At 47.4% G+C, this 20,211-nt stretch overlaps 1 protein-coding gene across 1 annotated transcript in view; it reads right to left on the bottom strand.

Moving 5' to 3' along the window:
- TMEM254 (transmembrane protein 254) overlaps positions 1–9,050 on the bottom strand; it is a 68,567-nt gene extending 59,517 nt beyond the window's left edge. Inside the window, exon 1 of the mRNA XM_085605094.1 lies at positions 8,826–9,050. Coding sequence (XP_085461220.1) covers positions 8,826–8,912 — 87 coding nt within the window. The 5' untranslated portion in view covers positions 8,913–9,050. The remainder of the gene's footprint in view (positions 1–8,825) is intronic.
- Positions 9,051–20,211: the final 11,161 nt, after the last annotated feature.

Here is a 20,211-nt window from a genome sequence, read left to right on the forward strand (position 1 = left end):
TACAACTGCTCTTTCGTACTTTGCCAAACATAAAGCATTCACATGATTCCACACAATGTTATTGTAAATAAACCCAGATAATGCCTGTGGTCCAGTGCCGGGGTTGCAAACTGGGGATCAATGAGACCACTCACAGTCTTATCTTCTCCATTGAGAACATACTGTGGTTTTTGCCCAATTTACTTCATCTCGCTGTGCCTTATTCCCTATGTTTGCCATAACCGTGAACGTATGCCAAGCTATAGATCAATGGATGGTCTGTATTTTACAACAACATGAACCCTGCTGGGTCTTGCCACAGTCAAAATGTTACGGGCCAGATAGTCAAAGTGATTTACGCATGTAAGCGCGGCTTACAAGTTCAAAAGTTAGTTCTTCACCCGTAAAAGGATTCATTCGCATCAATCGGTTGGCGCGAGCAGATCTACTCAAAAAGGCTACAAGCAAGCAGGAAGGATAGTTTGAGGGCTAGAATGCCATTAGAGCCATTTTCAACCCATTTTCATAGAGGAAAAGTCAGAAATTCCTTCCTGTCAAAATGACAAGCGCTGGAGTAAAACTTTTTGAAGGGTGGGAATGGACCACCCACTCCAACAAAATAAGGTGAGAGGAAAGGAATTTCAACATGGAGGAATATATTTTTCCACTGGAGAATAAAAGAAATAAAAAATTAGCAAGTGATTTTGCCCTTGCTCAGCAGGTTTTCACATAAGCAAATACATATATGTATATTTAATCACGCCAATACGGAAGTTTCCAGATCTGCTTCTGTAAAGTCTTGCGAGATCTTGCGTGCTATTAATATGAAGCTTTGCAAAGTCGCAGAACCGTGGGTGCACTTTTCCAACTTTAAGCATGGAGGGCACTAATGTATTTATTCATTTTTGACATGTTGCTCATAACACCTTGGGAGCAATGGATGTGCCGGATATGTCTGTAGCACAAACTCCAGCCCGACCATGTGCCATTCATCCCAGGTGAGACTAACGCATGTCAGTGCTGGTTCCTGCATAACTGCATTGAAATGCATTAGTCACGCATTAAAAGCTCCTCTTTGCCCCTCAGAATTGCTCAAGGCTCTCTCAGTGCTGCTGTGTGATACTCAGTGTGAGCTGCGAGCCTGTAGCTGCTGTGTACACAGGCGACGATTCAAGACTATAGATGGTTCTGCCGGATTATACAGGCAGCGCCTCCCGGGTCATGAAATGTAGAGGTTGTCATGGATATGCTGAGAACTTGTCATGACACATTTGGTGCTGGCTGGGATTTGTACACCGCTTCTCCCTCCACAATTTATTGATACATGTCACAGGCTTAGGAAGTCATAAATAACTCAGACTCCTTTGGCCTGGTGCAAATGAGAGTTACAACAAACAATTGAACGACGGAATGCTGACAATGCAGACATTCTCCCCCAGTCAAGAGTTCTGGGTTAAATCCATCGTTCTTTTGCCCACTACGCCACCCCAGTTCAGACATGGCCATATGCAAATCAGTCTTGACCCTGTGCCTCATGGGAACAGTCCAGCCCGAACTGCCAAGCCATGTCTTCCCTGGACCGGAATCAAGCATCCTAGGACCGGTTTCTGGCTATCAGCCGTCATCAGCCAGGATAGCTTGACTCCAGTGGCGTAGTGAGCACGGGTCCCACGTCTGGGAATACCCATCCCACTTAGGGCGAAAAGCGTTACAACAAACAATTGATGGACGGAATGCTGACAATGCAGACATTCTCCCCCAGTCAAGAGATCTGGGTTAAATCCATCGTTCTTTTGCCCACTACGCCACCCCACTTCAGACATGGCCATATGCAAATCAGTCTTGACCCTGTGCCTCATGGGAACAGTCCAGATGAGAGGTGTGTACTCTGCTGCCTGCTGGCTGTTACCCTCCTGGGATCCTTGATGGAGATTGGCTTCCAGCAGTCAGCTGTGACTGATCCCAGGGTTTCTGCTTTCTCCTTGTGCAATTCATCCACTAAATGGGTATATCCTTCTCTCGAAGCTTCTTGTTTTGTCTTTAATTCGGGGGGCATGAGGTTACAACGTAAGGGCAAGCAAAAACCACATGGAAGCTCATTTTATTTTGGGATTGTGGGTCCAGGATGACCTTGAGCTGAGACAGAGCGAGTCATATGGCTCGAGATGGCTCAAACCTTTAGTGACCTCCCACCTCCTTGCAGAAGTAAGCTTAATTAGAGTCGCTCACTGTAAGTCAGTGCGCGCAGCGCCAGTCTTTAACTCTCAGCGTGCACAGCATATCCATCAAGTTTCAGTCTTATTATGGGCATGACTGGACAGAAGCTATCGGGTGGGGGATGGTGATACCGAGTGAAGAGGGCATTATGATATTCCAATGAAATGGCAGCAGACAGTAGAACTCGGTGACCACCTGTGAGTAGAGGGCTCAGAAGGGAGATGGATTCCACGATAGTGCGTATCTGGGGAAGTAGCCCCAACCAATGGGATGGCACAAGCTAAGCAGACACTGGATTATTGCGCCTTCAGGGTACAGAGACTGTCCCCAGTGAGAGTGGAAGTCGGTTGAGTTTACTCTGACGTCTCAATGAAGATCTCATGGTGCACTGTGACTGTAGCGTCAAAGGCCGGGACATGTTCCTCACTCCTGCAGCTGCCCTTCTGTAAAGTCCTCTGGGTGCTCTACAGCTGAATGGCCTTATTGTGAGAGTCTGTGGGTGCCCTGTTCACTAGCAACTCTGAAAAGTCCTCAACGTGCATTTATGATCCCCAGCCAGTGACAGACGTGTTAATTGTTTTATATCATGATGCTATGATTTACAGTACAAAATCATGTTAGAAAAGGGAACTAGGTTATTGACCTCCCATTGCAGGAGTGTTAAAGCATTTTCAAAAGCTTCATATTACCCAAAAGGGATAATTTTATGATATTAGTCTGTTTACACAGGCTTCAATGGCTTAGTTTAGTTGTGCTAACATGTCACTCGAAGTGTCACATTTGGCTTTGGAATGTCACTCACATGCATGCAGAAGCCATGGACATGTTACGCATAAGAAGGCTGAAAACCTGGCAGCTATGAACCTCTGATGTGCTAAGGACAGGTCTAACACATCCTACCCCCTCTCTCTGAGGAAGCGCTACTCCTTCCCCGCCCCCACAGATGCCCCGCCATAGATGGCATCAGAAGCATTTCTGTTGCCAACCTCATGCTGATGATGTGAAAGTTCTCACAGACGCGCTGGTAGCCATTTTCTAGCAGAAAGTCAGCAAGCAGTATCTTCCTAATGAGTTTTGCCCACCTGAGGAAAGGTAAGTATTTCTCCCTTCCCCGGTGCCCCATCAATGTTGTTTCTGGGAAGGGGGATCGCGGAAGGGCCAGTAACCCCTCAGCAAGAATCACTACTTATTAGGCAGTATTAACGAACTAACAAAAAGCCCTTGCCTCGCTGCAAAAATCAGGTGCTGCTCATTGCACCACAGACTTGGAATTTCAAAAGGGCTCCTGTGCAGAAAGATGGTGAGCTAAGCTCCATGTTGAGATGCATTTAAAGGGGACTTGCACACACGTTCACCCACACGCATGATCTCCTCCAAACACCTGTTTCCTAACGGAATCAATCTTACAAATCATTGGACTCTGTTTTAAGAACTTCCAATGCTTGCTTGAAATTTGGACTTTGGCTTGCCTCGGTAAGCTCATCTCCATGGCAGCTGCCTGGAAGACCTATCGGACATTTATCCGTGATCAGTTTTTCAATAAATAGATTTTGCAGACTCATTAAAATCGCAAAGTACTAGTGGTTTCTTGAACAGTTAGAAATATTTATCTGTTCCACCACACATCATATGCCCCCTTGCAGCTCTTGATCACATGATCTCAAACCAGGGTACTGATAAAAGCATTAAAGCATGCACAGTTCCATCCAGGATCCATCGAAGACACAGGAACGTTTTAGGCTGGTGATGGCCGATTATTAACTTGCGAGATTTCATGTAACAAAACACCTGTCTACAATCTCAACACTGTACTAACAATGCACAGTTAAACGTTCATGGTCTTTCACAATTACTTTTCACTATAAATAAACCAGGCCCATTGACTTGGTAATAACTTCTCATAATAAACAGATCAGACCAATGGAATTGCACATAATTTATCCCAGTGAACCAATCAGATCTATTTATCACTGGCTTAACAGCATAGCCAACTCAGTCCTACCATAATGAGTGTACATTTTTATGACTAGGCAACCATCAATTATACTGTCATAACATTAAAAATATATATATTTTTTAAAATTCACAGTTGCCAAAATAGAATACTAGCTCTTCTGCGAGGGTCTAACAAGGATTACCACAGAGCAAATCCTCAAGCCCCCTGGTTTATGAGAAGAGTTTTACCAACAAAGAGTAATAACAATACACCTTTAAATGCCTAGCGACAAACATAGAACTTTCACAATAAATACATCAGGCCTACTGACTTTATTGAAACTTTTCATAATAAAAAAAACCGACCACTCCTACAACCTTGACCAACACCGTCCTCCTGTATGAGCACGCGATTTGTCACAAGGAAAAAAGAAAAAAAAAAAAAAAAAAAAAAAAACGATATGAACACTCTTTTCACTGGAAGCATACAACTTCTGACCAATCAAGCATAGAGCTTCTGACCAGTCAAGCATAGAGCTTCTGACCAGCGCAGTCCTGCTGTATAGAGCACGATTTTTGTCACAAGGGAATAAAAATGCAACAAAAGCATTCTTTTCAATGGAAGCATACAACTTCTGACCAATCAAATGCTGTACTCAAGACAATCAACATGTAGGAGGAGTCAAAAAATATACTGGAATGAAATTTGTGAACTTTGTTGGGATTTGAACTACAAGCGAACTGTAGAACATCTCATTTCATTCTGTGGCAAATTCTGTGGTCATCCAGCTGCAATCTAGCAAAAAGAGATTGCGCTTTTTCATTTGGATTGAACTACCTAAAGATTTTTTGGAAAACAGCTGCTAAGATCCCAACTTTTGGGTAAAATAAGTCATGCCGAATATACTCTATGCTTTTGCATCTCGATTGCACTGCATAAATGTTTTTGGGGGACCAGCTGCTTACATCAGAACTTTTCAGTACTTTGAACCGCTATTCCACACACACAGCAAACGGACAAAGGTCAATGATATGAGGAAGCTCAGTGATTGGTAGAAAGCAGTGCAATGAGCAGCAATGATCTCAAACACAATCGCTCACATGCAGAACCAGCAAACGCCAGAATGCTAATGCCAGCATTTTATTGTACCCAGATAGTGGTTGTATTGTGCCAAAGAATCACTGTAGACCTGCGAAGCACCCTGCACCTGAATTAAACATAAGGTAACAGGATGAGAGCGAAAGCAACTCTTTTCAGAGTAGTGATTTAAGCAGGTTATGTAATCCTTCACCTTACGGCACTCTGATAAGGCTAGTGATTGCGACATAACTGGAGATTCCTGCCTAACAATCATTTCTTAGGTTGTGTGATCTCTGAGCTAAACAGATCTGCTGTGAGTGTCACCAAGAGGGATTCCACTGCTGGCAATACTTGCGCCCCCTGCTTTTTGCAGACTTCCAGCCACAGCTTGAGGAAGAACTTAGTAAAGGGTGTGAGAAAATTAAGTGTGGGTACAGGATGAGGAATCGAGTACTCTCAAACACATCACTAACAGCCATCAGATAACTTATTTCATCTTCTGCATACTTTCATCCTGTGGAATCTGTATTATTTGAAAGACTACTAAAAGCCCACTTTATGAACTTGGATGGTGGGACCCGGGGATGATCCACAAACCCCATCTCCACCAACCAGAGAGCGGATGTGAGCAGCCAAACCCAGCACAAGCATGCAAATCCAGCAAATCTCATCTGGGATTTACAGGGTGCCTGAGCCCCACAAGCGGCCCCCGCCATTCCTACCTATGAAGGAGACAAAAAGGGCATGCAGGAGCACAGGCCGTCATGCACATAAGCCAGTTGCGGAATTAGGAGCCTGTCTTCCGCATCTCCAAGGAAGTCTTAAGCTAGAGAAAGACAAAGAGGAGGGAGATGCTTGTTTAGGCCTGTAAAAGACCTACATCTCACACTTGTAGAGGAGAGAGATGCTTGTTTAGGCCTGTAAAAGACCTACATCTCACACTTGTCATAGCTCCACAGTAAAACACCCTCAACATGCGCTTCTCCTTCACACCATATCACAACCTATGCACTAGTGCACCACAACAAAGAACATTGTACCACCTCAACATTCTACTTCTCCACACAGATTGCTAAAGCACAGAATCAGCAGTTCTACACAGACGGCACGACAGCTGCTAAGAACCTCAGTGCATGTTTATTAAAGGAACCCGCCTCATTCGACCACTGCTCAAATGAATGAGGTCTTGGTACGAGAACCTACCAGCAACCCAGGACCCAACAATGATATACCTGATCTCATCACAGTACCCTCCATCGGCTATAACACCACCACCTTCCTTGACACCTTTACCCTCAGAAGTGATGCACTGACTAAGAGAATGAAGGTGCCATCGTTGACTCCTGGTCATCTCTAAAATACACAGTTCATCTTGGTGCCCGCTCACACCAAGTCAATTGATTTGCACTTTAACAGAACATGAATGACCAACATCACCCGCGACCCCTCACTGCATGTCAACTTTCCTGACAGTTTACCATCAACTCTCGCCTTACTTACACCTCACTCACTGAGGCCACTCAAGCGGATACAACACGATTTCTAAAAAGATGCTCTTACACAGGCACCCAGATATAACCTAAACAGTCACAATGAGGTTTTTAAGGAATTCACTTATATTGGATCTACAGGAATATTTTTATTGGACTGGATGTCACCAAAAGGACATATCAAAGGATCGTAAGGTGCCGTGTACAAAGTTGCGTGATTAATGCAGTAGAGTAACTCCTTTCAGGAGATGCCAATCAAAAGGAACCGCAAACCAATATGGATCATTGCATGCCTCTTTGCGAAACTGCTATCCTGTTAGGGCTACGAGAGCATCAATAACATTCTTGTATACATTATCTTTTATGTGCACACACAAACAGTTTCACCATTCTGAACCAAATACTTTTCCATGAGTCCTCAAAGTGGTCTTTATAATAATGCAATTCAGTTTCCCAGGAACACATGTAAATTATTTTTTACTGCATTTCAATCTAGCAAACTAGTTATTTAAATCCTTTCAAATCTGAACACATCAAATTCCACTTGTTTTGAACAGTTCAATGATTTCTCTGAAAAATTACAATTTCCTCACAAAATATGTGTATTTATATGTGCTGTTCTATGAAACACACAATGAGCCTGAATACGACTGGCGGTGCGCCGCAAGGTCTGCCCCACCGCCAAAGCCGCTGTCAGGCCGTCCACCAGATTACGAGTGTAAATCTGTCTGTCAGGCTTGTGTTTTGACGTTCTCACGGCTGTGCCCAGAAAATGGGCACCGCTATGGGAACACCAAAAACAGTTCCTGCACGGGATGGACTGTAAAGTCCATCCCGTGAAGGAACTAGTGCACAGAGGCACAAGGGGGCCCTGTAGGATCCTCTTTGTTTCCTCTGCCGCGGTTTTCATGGCTGTGGAACCCCATGAAATCAACAGAGGAGAGGAAACTTGTAATATGTTTGGCGCGACTGCGGTGGTCCTGCCAAGCATATTACTGCTTCCTCACTGCCGCAACACCATCATGGAACGACGGTTACCTGGTGGTGGCTAGTCAATGGCGGTCCGACCACCCTTATTGTAATAGGGCGGTCTGGAGAACGCCACCACTGGGCCCTGCCAGACTCGTAATTAAGCCCTAGATGTTTGTTAAGCTGCATACCAACCAACCTTACTGATATATTGGAGTAATCTTGCATTTTGGGGAAAAAGTAGATTGAACCTGCTAAGAAGTCAGTGCCATTTGAAGGAATGATTTATCAACGGAACTCCGAAAACCCTCAGTGCTTTGAAATGCCTGCTGGTGCTGAATCTACACAGAGACACCAGTGCAAGTATATTTGCTGATGAAGACATGTTAATAAGGTTAAGCCTAACAGCAGTGGTCAAAGGTCACTGACTTGTGTCATGTCATTTGTTGCTCACGAGGCAGTCTGAGTACGACACTGCAGAGCAGATACCTCTAATCTGGGTCACATCTCATGTGATGTGACCATCAGGATGGAAGTCACACAATGTAATTGTCAAATCAAATGTATGTCATTTAAGGCATTTTCTATATCATTTGTTGGTTTCGAAACTTGAAAAAGCATACGTCTTTTTAGTCACAATTTGATGGTAATTACAAATTCGTATAATTAAATCAAAGACAAAAGTTTATTCAACTTAATCTCACTTTCTCCTGTGTTGCCCGTTGCCCCCCCCCCCCCCCAACTACCCGTGCATTCATTGGTTAACCAATCCACCTTCGATAGGTAGACAGACGAAAAATAAACACTTGCATAATTTTGTAAGCGTATGGAGCCTGCTGAGCTCACCTGCAAGATGACGCGGACAACAACGTAAGGTATTTTTTGGCTCTTTTTCAAAAGCACGTCATAGCTAGAACAGTTGGCAAAAAAAGGTGACTTTGGCTTTCAAAATCTGGTCACCATAATTTGTAGTATTGTTTAACAAGTGATAACCCCAGGACTACATGTCCCAGAATCGAAGAAAATACCGGGAATGGGTGAGCTCCTTTAATATGGAAGAGGGAAAGTTGAGAGCTCTGACTTACACAAATCTCCTGGGCCAAGCCAACCCTGAATCAGCTGTAAATGCGGCTCTGCTCTGTATGTGCACTTACTGCAAAGAAGCTCATGGACGAGGTGATGAAAAGCATCCAAAAAACACCGGTCCTCCGGAAGTAAGCGCTGTCTGACCCGGCAGGCATCCTAGCTGCAGGAAGAAGTGAATAATATTAACATGAAACCGTGGGGTGCCGATGCCCGGAGAAGTTACAAAAGGTAGCAAGACGTGCTGTCAAAGAGAGCGAAGCTGGTTTGCCTGCCGGGAGATTTATTTAGCTCAGTCGCTATTGGCCGAACCCCCTACCCACTTTCTGGTTGGACAGTGGCAGGGCAAGGCTCCACTGCTATTGGGTGGGTCCACTTCCGTGTCCTCTAAATTCATTTGCATTGTCGTCGTGTGCAGTGCGTTGGTTCCAGCGGTACAGCTTTAGGTCCTGCGGGTACTTAAACAGACTGCTGTTTGCTGTTTCTTCGGATGGCGCCTTTCCGGGTTGGGAGGAGGGGCTGTTGTGGGCTCAGATGGGAACAGGTACATGCAGATTTTTATTTATTCTATTTATTTATTTTATGCGTTTTTATATAGCGCGAACTTTACCCGAAGGTGTCAGAGCGCTTCACAATAGGAACAGCAGAGTTACACGAGGAGAAAATTACAAGTGGGCATGTTACAAAAGCAAACGTTACATTACATGAGGCAAAAGTGACAATTGTGCATGTATCAGAAGCAAACAAAATACAAGAAGAGGTAGCAAACGATACATTACAAGAGGAAAAAGTGACGTGTGCAAGTTACATAAGCGTACAAGATACAAGTAGAGGTATAAATCTGCAATAAATGGCAGACACTCAAAACACAAGAGCACACTGGGAAGGCACTTCTATAGGCATGGAGTACAGACTTTCCCATAGTAGAAGAACTTCCTTCAGGGAATAGAGAGGGCGTGAATTAGATTTGGAAGTGTCTTTGGCGGAGGAGAACTTTGAGGTCAGTTTTGAAGGACCGATGTTCATGTCGCCTACGGTGGATGCCTTTAATGGGTCTTGTAATTTTCTCTCAGCTGGATATACACAGTTGTTTCCCGTCATTGCTTGGGAATAGTGCCAATATCGGCCACACTTACCAGCTCTCCCGCAGCAACATACAGGTAGCATAAATAAGCAGACAAGACAACTTTTTGGTGGAGAAAATTGCTGCATGTTTATTAACATACCAAATATGCCAACATGGTGGGTTATCTTACAGGCGATCCAAAGGCAAGCTGCCCCTCGCAGCCTACCGCCTGATGGGCCAACTTGCATCGTGGTCTTAGCCAATCGGAGCTTAGCGGTTGTCGTGAGCGGATAGCCCCTCCCACTTCCGGTGAAACATTGGTCCACCATATAACTCACGCCCCCCCCTACGAGGGGCGGAGTGTTCAAGCGACCCCCGGTTGTACAGGTTTCCAACCGCCCGTAGGACAGATGGGGCGCCGTCGCATCCCAGGGTCCACCGCACAGACTTCCTGGGGATATTCGGCCTCAGCACCCTTAGTGCTCCTGAAGAGGGTACCCCTGAGTACCTTTCCGCCTCTGGATCGCCATGTAACTCCGCCTGCAACAAATAAAAAGATTAGAACATCCTTCCTCCCCTCACCCTGATCGCCGGGTAAGCCGATGGGAGGGAGTCGGCGTCAGGGCGAGGGGACAAAGAGGCCGCCTGGGAGGCGGGGGAGGACTATATACCTCTCCCTGAACCCCCCCACGGCCGGAAGTGACGTGTGGGACCCTAGCAGGGGTCTCTGGCCAAAAGACTAGGCTGCCCAGTGTGCCATCTTGTGGCACTAAAGGGGCCGCCCTCTTATGAGGGTCCCCTGCGGGGACTGTGCCGGTCAGCCCGCATGGTGCCAATATCGGCCACACTCACCAGCCTTCCCGCAGCAACATACAGGTAGCATAAATAAGCAGACAAGACAACTTTTTGGTGGAGAAAATTGCTGCAGGTTTATTAGCATACCAAATATGCCAACATGGTGGGTTATCTTTCAGGCGATCCAAAGGCAAGCCGCCCCTCGCGGCCTACCACCTGACGGGCCAACTTGCATCGTGGTCTTACCCAATCGGTGCTTAGCGTTTGTGGTGAGGGGATAGCCCCTCCCACTTCAGGTGAAACATTGGTCCACCATATAACTCACGCCCCCCCCCTACGAGGGGCGGAGCGTTCAAGCGACCCCCGGTTGTACAGGTTTCCAACAGCCCGTACGACAGATGGGGCGCCGTCGCATCCCAGGGTCCACCGCACAGACTTCCTGGGGCTATTCGGCCTCAGCACCCTTAGTGCTCCTGAAGAGGGTACCCCTGAGTACCTTTCCGCCTCTGGATCGCCATGTAACTTCGCCACAGCCCTGGGTGTGGCGACCGTCGCAGCCAGGGCCCCCCATCAAGGCCGGCGCTCCTACTTACATCCCGCTATTTCCAGGGCCTCCCCATGGTCCAGGAGGAACAAGTCCATGCCTATTCTGGAGAGATGTACTCTATCGTCCACGAAACACCCTGTGGATTTAACATGAAGCAAACCATGTCTTATGAATCCAAACCCCATTTGTTCGGTGAATTTACGCATCGCGCATCTGACTCTCCTGCGCGCAGCTTCCATTGCCTCCCCAGATCGGGCTCCCTGCCACAGGAGCCGGGGAGTGATCTCTGACCACCACCGTTCACATGTCCCTAACTGGTCACTTCAATTGCAAAACGTGGCCTTAATGTTTTGAAGCAGTGTCCTTTTGCCCAAAGTAGCGGCCTTATCTTTAGCTATTTATGGTGCCTCTCCCCCTATCCAGCAAGGATAGGTCCATGCTTAACTGGACAGATGTTCCCCATTGTCCTCAAAGCACCCTGTGAATTTGGCGTGTAGCAACCCATGTCTAAGGAAGCCAAATCCCCTCTGCTCAGTGAATAAACGCATAGTGCAGATGACCCTTCTGCGCGCAGGCTCCATCGCCCCCCCAACCGAGCTCCCTGCCACGGGAGCTGGGGTTGATTACCGACCACAAAAGTTCACCTGTCCCCAACTGGTTGCTAATTTGCACATTGTGGTCTTCTTCTAGGGTGCATTACTTCGCCCCACTGACCAGACAATTTCATAGTTCTTTTCGATTGATCCCTGGCAAACATAGTAATGGTGTCACAACAGGTTTGAAGGAATAAGTGTATGGTACCTGTTATTAGACACTGCGCCCTTTGTGAAGTGACAACTTACGCAGCCTACCCTGCTTGCTGAACCTTTGACTGTTCACAGATGCCCGGTCCCTGCTATCCACCTGTGACCCTTGATACTAAAACCAGTAATGGTGTCGGACTACCAGATTCTGTGTCACTTATTTCGCTGTGTTCCCTTTGGTGGATCCGCTGGACCCTTCTGTATCCCTGCAAATGCTGTGTTGCGCACTACGGCCCTTTAAAGCCCTTGCCCGTCCCTCAAAGACACCTGACAGCCTGATGCCCTCGTTGCTGTGGTGAAGGGTTTTGGGCCCAGCACACCCAGTCTGCTTCTAACATTTATCCTCCCTAGAGGCTCCAGTTGGTGTGAGTGGCTATCCCTGTCCTGGCAAGACCTGCCAATGGCCATTCCCTCCTTTTGGTGACTATCCTGCCATGGGACATGTGAATAACCACGGGTGTCCTAGTGTACCTGCTGTGTAAGAGGGGGAACAACATGAACAAATACTTGGCCCTTCTTGAGCAGTGTGAACGCCAAAACCATCCTTCTTCATTCATTGTAGCCAAATATGGTCTGACCCCATGTTCCTTTCAGCTTATTGCACCGCAACCACAAGTTAGCTGGCAGCATCTGGAAATGCCTGGCTCCCTGGCTATAGGGCGGGTCTTATTGTCTGTCCTGGATGGTCTCGAGGATTCCTCTTTTGATGCATGCTTGCAACCCTTAACATATCACATAAGTTGGACAAGCCCACTGCCTGGCCGCAAGCTTAGCTAACGTTGCCAACGTTGGCGTTATGCCGTCCCTTTGCTCTAGGGAGAGCAGCCCTGTCTTGCGGTGTGTGTACTGAAGGAGATGTGTCCTGGAAGAACCATTGATAAGATTTCAAATGTCACTACCTCGCAGTACTTGGAGTGTTTAATAAAATTAATAACAGGACCAACCCATCACTCGGGCATTCCTCCCTTACTTAGGCACGTTGAATTGACGGAATTCAGTGAAAATATGTAAGCTATCGCCCTTGGCATGCCCTCCCTTTAACACAGGTTTTTCTCCTTAGGCATGTCACTAATTGTCTCAATATGCGTTTAAGGCCAGTTTGAGTTCTGCTTAGGCAACATCCCTTCTAACACACTGTGTTGAGTAACGACTCTTGTTTATCTCCTGTACAAGTCGTCCCCGTTTGCCTGGCACTCATTGGACCCCAGGAAGCTTTTAACAAGCACCATATATAAATGTATATACATGTTGCGCAGCTAGGGTAACTATTACTTCCTCCCTACGTACTTCCCGGCATGTAAATAATGCCAAAGGTATCCCTACTTTAGTTCCTGAATAACCACTAAATAAATACTGTCTGGGTAAATGCTTACTGGTGCACCTAGCCCAGGGCCCCCACTGCGTGTCAGCCCCTGTTGTTGAGTTTTCGACTGTTGATTTTGCCTGCCCACATCAGGACCCTGTAAGTAAAACCAGCCACACCAATCGCCTACATGGCCATTACGTGCCAACATGAGTCCAAAGAGATTAAGCAAGTTAGAGGCTTCGTTGTCTCATCCAGACCCGAAGTGGAGCCAGAGCTGAATGGTCCTAGTGGGGTCAGACTGGAGGAGGTATGTGTGGCTAATGCAGGCCCAATATCGGTGCAAATTGATAATGCATCACCATAGTGCCAATGGGCCTGAGTATAAGAAACTGGCGATGCTGAGATACAACTTATGTAAATGTCTCAGCGTGGGCCAGAATGTAGGCGGTATATGTGTGGCTTATTCAGGCCCAACTAATCTGCAGGGCTACCCAGCTTGCTCAGGCAATGTGCTGAATATTGCCTGGTAGTTAGCCGCTATGTCATTGCTTCCCTGTATTTACTACAAAATGAGCACTACACCTACAACAAGACCATCTGTTGGCTTAGTCAATGCTTCTTAGTTGTATAAGATAATTAAGCTACAATTATAGCTTCCTTGCATAGCCAACTGAGAGCTAGCCACCCCCATCCATGGCTGCCAAGGTTTCAACTGCTCTGCGTGACATTTCCACCATTTCAGTGCACTATGAGTGACATTTATAAGACTATGAATGACCCTTACTTGCTAGCAATAAAATAATGGAGATGAGGAGACATACCGATCTCAGTTATTACGCCCATTTGAACAACAAGAAACTCTAGAAGAGCAAGGTTTAATGCTGTTTTTGTGAGATATTCCCAAGCTTGGAGTGTGCATGTGTGAGACAGTTACATATATACGATACTTTGGGAGTCAAAGTGCCTGGTATGGTATGAGACTGACGTAGCCCCGATGGGGCAGAGTATCACAAATATACACAGTCAGTCTAAACAGCCTGGCACTGTAAGTCAGGAGATGCGCGCATGCAAACTACAGGCCTTGCGCAATGTAGACCCTTGCGCTGAGGGGGGAACCGGCACGTGCCGGCTTCGCCTCATACTGAGCACGCCACTCACTGACCCATGGTGCCATCATCAAGCTGCTCTCCAAGGCCCCCCCCCCCCCCAGTGGCAGCTGCACCTAGAGATAGCAGTACCCTCCCCTGCAGGGGAGGGGAAGCAAAAAAACTGTCCCTCTCGAACACAGGACACCAACCAGGCAAACCGGCCCATTATGGCTTTGGTGTAGTAGTGTACTGAAAATGCAACGATTCTGGACAGGTGGCACATGTGCTTGCGCAGAACACAGTCCCTTATCAAATTGGCGCTAACCAAGTGTTTTTTTAAATTTATTTTTAGTTATTTATTTATTTTTAAAAAAATTTAATTTTTTTTAATTATTATTTACCTGTAACCTTAACTCTTCCCGAAGTGGGCATGAAAGAGCTGGACTGTATCAAATTCAAAGCTGTTCCAAACCGGGGGCCCCTAAATAAGTTTCTGCCCTGCCTCAAAGCTGTGAAATATTTGCAACCTATGTTACTCAGGTTGAGTTCCTTCCAAAATGCAGTGGTAAAATGCGCCAGAGCACCCCAAGCACCCTGAAGATGGGTGTGCATAGCCAACAGAGAGGAGGTATTAATCAATGTGCGCCCAGACAACACCAGTCCTCTGGATCGCCAGCCGACCCTCAGCATTTGCTGCGCTACGATAACCTAACATCAAACTTAACTCAACAAACACGCAAGTCCCGCCTTGTTGCCTGAGACTAAGCAATAGGAGGAGGGGGGGGGTCCAACAACTTCCATCACCCGAAGCTGCCGGATAAACTCATTGACCCACCCTTCCAGAATACTACGAAGCACAAATGTCTGCTGACCGGCCAACGTGTTGGAGAAGTCACCATGGGTGACTGATACAGGCCATAACAAAGTCGCTGTTAAGTTACTTGCAAGCCCTGCCAAGCTGCAGCGATGTGGCCCCCACTGAAGTCCGGATCGTACTGCCTGGCAATGCCGCTATATAAACGTCACTAATGCAATTCTGCCCTTTCCCTCTGAATTGCTGGCCGAACTCACCTTCGAGCTAAGAGAAAACAAAACATCGAGCCAACAGGAAAATACACACATCTATTACTTTATTTACTTTCATTTGGTAAAGGATAATTGGGGCAGGTCAATAGCTATATAAAGAATTCCCAGCATTGTGTAGTTGAGAGAAAAGTGAGGCAGTGCCACCTTGTGGCCTGACAATTTATGTCGTCGTGGGTAATACAACCTTCCTATACCGCTAATTTACATCATTGTGCCCTGCCTCAAAGCTGTAAAATGTTTGCAACCTTGTTACTCAGGTTGAGTTCCCACGTGACGAAAATATACAGACCTCAGTCCATTTGCAACTGACCGATTTTGTTTAAAACTGTGTCTGTACTGAGTAATAACATTTACCCCGGAATTGTGTAGCCACCATTGATTAGTGCTGGTATGAACATTTCACGATTTGTAGGCCAAGACCCTGCCATGGCCCTAATGCCCAAGTTGGAAAAGGATGAACTTATTGCATCTAAAGCCACCGGAATGCACGAAACTGAGACTTTCACGGCCCGTGGCGCCTGACCAACAGACACAAAGCTACAATGCCCTACCAAAGCTGGCTCAAAGTAGGCTCCTGGAGCCGGATCCAAACAACGGCTTGGCAGACGTTAACTGCACATAGCTCTCGCCACCCCCTCTGAGTGGAAAACTGCAATGCAACTGAACCAATACTAACTCATAAAAGCTATCCAATATACCGAGGAGACTGAAATTAATCCTCGGACCCAGATCGCTTTCCGTTTCCTTGCCCCTTACCTTCCATGAAGCCCCCCTCTCCTCATGGCGGAGCCGTAAGGGGCAGGACTGTAAGTTTAAATGTGTGGTAAACGATTACCCTTGTTTTCCTCTGTAGGAACTGGCTGAGCCCCCCACTGGCCAAGCGAGTGCTGTGTTGCCATGGCAAACGTCATTTATGGGTAGCCTATTACCCTTATTGTATCAGACGAACTGATTTGTGCCCCCACTGGCAAAGCCTATTAATATGGTGCCATGGCAACGGCAGCGCGCCATGCTTCGTCGCTTGCAGCGCAAAGAGCACTTGTCCCTCACCCTATGCACCTGCATCTGCCTGAAACGCAACTTGCGGCACCCCCTGGGGAAAAAAATGCTTTTATAGGCACGGGGGAATGGGCGATTTGTCCAGAATCATCGGTTAATGAAGTAACGCAATGCTCGAACCTGGGATTCCAGCTTCAAGTCAGTAGCTCACGCTTGCAATATGCATAGGTATGAAAGCATAAGTAGCGTTGACAAGCATGCTTTCGGCCCCCTCAAGACGGGCAACCGGACCCACTCTGTCGCCCCCAGTGCTGCCCAGTTGCTTGGGGGTGGCCGTTGGAAACTGTATATAACAGGGGCGGGGGCCGGGGATTACCTCTTCCCTGGGCGAGGTGTAGGGCCGTAGCCCCGTCCTGGTCAGAGAGGGATCTCAGCGAAGCGGGCGCATGGCGCCTGCCCCCCCACAAAGCAAGCACAGAGTCGATGGAGGTAACCGCAAGGGGGGGCCGGCTGCAGTGGTACGGAAACACAAGCTGCATGAAAAAACCGGAAGGATGAGAGTGCGCACACAAGGCTGAGCTCTAATGCCCCGCAGACCCTCTCCGAGACTGCTTCCTAGTCGGGCGTGGGCAGCCGCTGGCCCCACCGCTTACACCCGCACACCAGAGAATGCAAACGCGCCCCTCCCACCACAGGAGAGTAGAGGTGGGAGGAGCGGGGGGCCTGCCAAAGCCCGAAGGTACTGCCAGGAGGGCTGAGGGCTTTTTATTGTTAATATTAAATTTTATTTAATGCGTTTTTATATAGCGCGGACTTTACCCGAAGGTGTCAGAGCGCTTCACAATAGGAACATTAACGTTACATGAGGAGAAAAATCGCACGCTTGAGCAGGCACCGGGCGAGCCGAAATACCCCGCCACCCCCGTGGATGGTGTCCCGCATGAGGCCCCGCCCTCAGCGCCACCGTCAGGACGAGGGGACAAAGAGGCCGCCAGGGGGGCGGGGGAGGACTATATACCTCTCCCTGAACCCCCCCCCCCTCCCCCCGCGGCCGGAAGTGACGTGTGGGACCCCAGCAGGGGTCTCTGGCCAAAAGACTAGGCTGCCCAGTGTGCCATCTTGTGGCACTAAAGGGGCCGCCCTCTTATGAGGGTGCCCTGCGGGGACTGTGTTGGTCAGCCCGCAAAGTCTGAGACGGCTGAAAGAAGTAGTAGTCAACTTGATTTTAATTAAGCCAGGTCTGGTTGCTATGGGGCTGGAGATAACTGGGTACGGCGCGGTGCTGCTGACCGCTTGCTGGGTGGTGCTGCAGCACGCAACGCAATGCGCCTTCGAAGAACATCTCAGAGAGTTACAGGAGCCGGTGGTGAACGATGTCACAGTGGCTCTCAAAATCCAAACAGACATTGTATTGTATTGCAACTTATATATAGCGCTTACTTCCCCCATGTGGAGCACTGAGGACCCCAGACCCTCACCTTTTTGCCATTAAGAAGAGTGTCTGTCAAACTGAGCAACGGACACTCTTCATTTTTAGGTCTCGCCTGACCCAGCGCATGCGCTGGTCGGGCGAGACTTTTTGTGAGGGCTCAAAAAAGTGCTACCACTGTAGCCTAGAGCTACATGGCATGTGCGCGGGCGCGTGCGCCTCTCTTTTGCGGCCGCACGGCAGCTTTGATGTTCTCTTCGCTTTTTTTCCTGTTTATTACTTCTATGTAGTAATGGTGGCACCCGTGCGCCGCCATTACTACAGAGCAGTAATAAACAGAAACAAGCATTGGCATAGCCAATAGGTCTCGCATTTGGGACCTTATAAGTATTTAGTTATGCAACTGTTGCATGGCTAAACACTTGTTAGGTCAAGCAGCCAGGCGCTGTACATGCAGTAAACGTGCAGGCACTTGGTTGACTGAGTTGAGCTTTGCTGGACTGTGGATTTCATATCACAGTGAGGTCCTCAGCCTGGCAAAGCACTTGACGATCCTTCCCTGCATGACCAGGGGTCACATCACTGATACACTCGGACCTTGGTGCTAATAGAGTACCCGTGGCTGAGTATCCATCAGTGGCAATCATCACAGACTGAGATGGGGTCAGCAACTCTCACTGACCACATGCCACAATCAAGGGACTGCTGCCTCCTTATCAGCCAACAAGAGCAGGTGCTTGCTGCAACCCTCCAGGGTCCTCGGAGGCTTACCTTATCCCACCTGAGAAATTTCTTTTTTTAAATGTTTGGTGCTTGCATGTGTGCAGGAATGTGTATTGTCCATGCGTGCTGTCAGTGGGTGTATGTATGCTTATGAATGGTGGGTGTGTGTGTGCATGCTTGTGAATGTGTGAGTGTGCATGAAGATGGGTGAGTATGAGTGTGTATGTGGGTGTATGTGTGGCCAGCCCGCTCCCTCTGCTCAAATTACCAACCGTTAGTGTCATCTCATATCTGAGTGTCATTGTGAGATGTAATGAAGCAGTCATAGTGGACAGTTATTTTGAACCTGCAGTGGTGGACTAGATTAAAGTCTTGGAATTGACCATCAGTATGTGACAGACCTCTTCAGTTATACCATGCCAGTTCATTTGGTGATGGCTGCTTTACTAGATATTAGAACATTGGAATGTTGGGAGCTCCATTGAAGACAATGGAGTGCTCCATGCTTTTACGGGCTGGTAAAGGCCCGCAAAGCTACATTCCAATGTTGTTTTCAAAGGCCTCTCTGAGCCAGAGGGAATTTAAACCCCTCGAACTCCAAGAGGCCTTTGTCTTATTTGTTGGAACATACTACCGTCTAGTGGCAGAATGTTCTAATAACCTTATAGCCGTTCGTGGCTGAGCTATACCGGCTATTAAAGTCCTGCTCCCTTGTTAAAGTCCCTCACCTTCGGCTCGGGCCTTTAACGCTGGAGCGGGCCTTTAATAGCCGGTATAGCCTGCTACGGCGGGCTATAGTAGAGTACTGGAGATGATCACGCCTCATAGCAGATAAGTTTTATGTAAGTGTAAGAGGGGTAAGATACAGTTGGCTGCTTACCTCTGAGTGTTATGGTATTAGTGTGGGCTACAAATGTTATGTATGAGTTGACATAACTATATAATACATAGGCAAACCATGGGTCAGCCCTTCTTCGCTTATCTGCATTTCGGAAGTCGTTTGCTGGTTGAGTTGTAAGCTGAAGATGGAACCTGAAGATGCAATTGTCTTTATAGGTTCTATCCCCGGGTTTTGGTATGATGAAGTCATCTTGGATATAGCAATGTTTATCAGCTGCCTTCTGGAGTGCATATGCTCTTGGATACTTCAACTGTGGGCTGGTAGTGAGTTCAGAGCTTGGCGACTTGTGCTGAGAAAGCAGGGCCTCCCATGGATTTCTTATGGTAAGGTGGTATGATGATATATATGTTGCAAGCTTTGAGTGCAGTGTCCTATTTTGTTTGTATTGCTTGATTTAACTTGTAGGTGTAGTCGTCCTTTTTCTTTGGGAGGCTCCGTGGGCAATGCTGAGTGTCTTAAACATTGTCCTTTTAGCTACAGAGACTGCATGACTAGTGTCATGCGTTCTCTTGAGTGAAGGCGGAGAAGTCTTGCAGCAGCATTTTGGATGAGTTGTATTTTGCATATGTTGAATCTGGGTGTGCTAAGATGGCTGTTGGCGTAGTCCAGCTTGGAGATTATGAGTTTGAGGATAGCTGGCAGTTTCTATTACTATCCAAGATATGGGTAGCTGTGTTTTCATTGTGGAGGAGGCACTCTGTTAAATTGTTAGCA

The sequence above is a fragment of the Triturus cristatus genome, chromosome 1_2, assembly GCF_964204655.1.
Source record: "Triturus cristatus chromosome 1_2, aTriCri1.1, whole genome shotgun sequence".
NCBI classification, from domain to species: domain Eukaryota; kingdom Metazoa; phylum Chordata; class Amphibia; order Caudata; family Salamandridae; genus Triturus; species Triturus cristatus.